Source organism: Nicotiana tabacum, chromosome 10 (assembly GCF_000715075.1).
Source record: "Nicotiana tabacum cultivar K326 chromosome 10, ASM71507v2, whole genome shotgun sequence".
NCBI lineage: Eukaryota > Viridiplantae > Streptophyta > Magnoliopsida > Solanales > Solanaceae > Nicotiana > Nicotiana tabacum.
In genome coordinates, this window is record NC_134089.1 from 90822139 (window position 1) to 90823667 (window position 1529).

The following is a 1529-nucleotide window of genomic DNA, read 5'->3' on the forward strand; positions in this document are numbered from 1 at the left end:
TCATTCCATCCAACCCAATTAAGAAAGATAGAATGATCTAGGGAGTCACACCAAATGGAATCTACTCCACAAAATCTGCCTACTCTCTCTTGGACCCTTGCCAACATCAAGGACAGGAAACCATGACCCACAATTTTTTATGGATCTGGAAGCTGAAAGTTTCCAAAAAGATTCAATCCTTTTTCTGGTTACTATTCCATGACAGGCTCCCCACTGGAGCCTATCTCCACCGTGTTGGTATATAAGCAGACCCCATATGCCATATGTGCAGTCGGGCAAATGAGATATCAACACACATTTTCTTTGAATGCACTAACTCCAATCTCTTCTGGCAAGATATCATCTCACAAAACACAACAAAAAAAACCAATGCTCCTATACCACCATTCACTACCAGGGGTTGGCCAACCATTTGGGCATCTCTTAAGAAAGACCTCTACAACAACATCATCACTTAGGAAGAGCTTCTCCCTTTCTGTTTTTGGCAAATATGGCTCACAAGGAACAACAACTTCTTCAATAATAAAAAAGATAGGGCAGATGCAAAATGTGCAATAGCTAAGGCCACTGAATATGTTACAATCATGTTGGATAAAGACCCCAAAAACAAAAAGAATATCTGGGTAAAATGGGAGCCACCAAAAAATAATAACTATAAGCTCAACATTGATGGACCTGCTGCAGGAAATCCTGGAAAGGGAGGGCTGGGAGGAATCTTCAGAAATGCAAGTGGAAATTGGGTACTCGGCTATATGGGTTCAATCCAATACACCACTAACACTCAAGCAGAATTGCTAGCAGTTCTAAAAGGACTGCAAATTGCAGAAGAAAGACAGTTCACACCTTTGGAAATAAATACTGACTCAACAGAGGTAATTAGAATGCTAATCAATGGAAACCTCCATTTTGACTCATTTATTCATGAATGCAGGTCAATCGTCCAAAGACTAGGTGTCGTGGTGGTGAAACACAGCTACAGGGAGACCAACAAAGTTGCTGATATGTTGGCTAAGGAGGGCACTAACAGAAATTTTCTTGAGGACGTTTTTGTAACAACAGTTCCTCCGGTGTTTGTCAATCATTTATTTTGGGCAGACATCGCAGGAACTGTGTTTGAAAGACAAATTATAGATTGTAATATTGCTAACGATAGCCTAATAGTGGGGTATCTAATATATCCACCCATAAACATTCCGTCTGTAAACCCTAATGGGTAGTTTTGTTTTAATTTATAATATGCATCCAGTTTTAACCAAAAAAAAAAACTCTATCTAGTAAGAAATGTTTTTCTTTTACTATTTCAGAAAAAACATATACGTACTTTTAAAAGTATTTGGCCTAATAAGCAAAATAAACATCCGTACTTAGACGAGATTCTATTATGTTCCTCCAATTCCATGAGTTTTCACTCAAGCATCTAAAGTACATGTTCAAAACCTGAATCGACTGAAGATATATTATCAAGAGAACAAGTAAAATATAGACATGCTTTTATTTTGCCGCTCTTTCTAGTCATTCTATAGAGGGAT

At 38.0% G+C, this 1529-nt stretch overlaps 1 protein-coding gene across 1 annotated transcript; it reads left to right on the forward strand.

Moving 5' to 3' along the window:
• The first annotated feature begins 584 nt into the window (after positions 1-584).
• On the forward strand, positions 585-1217 carry LOC142165243 (uncharacterized). Its single transcript, XM_075223839.1, has one exon. It carries the CDS (start codon positions 585-587, stop codon positions 1215-1217), a length of 633 nt encoding a protein of 210 aa, XP_075079940.1.
• Positions 1218-1529: the final 312 nt, after the last annotated feature.

What these genes read in the sequence shown, in the direction of transcription:
- LOC142165243 (XM_075223839.1), top strand. Translation starts at nt 585, where the DNA reads ATGTTGGATAAAGACCCCAAAAACAAAAAGAATATCTGGGTAAAATGG.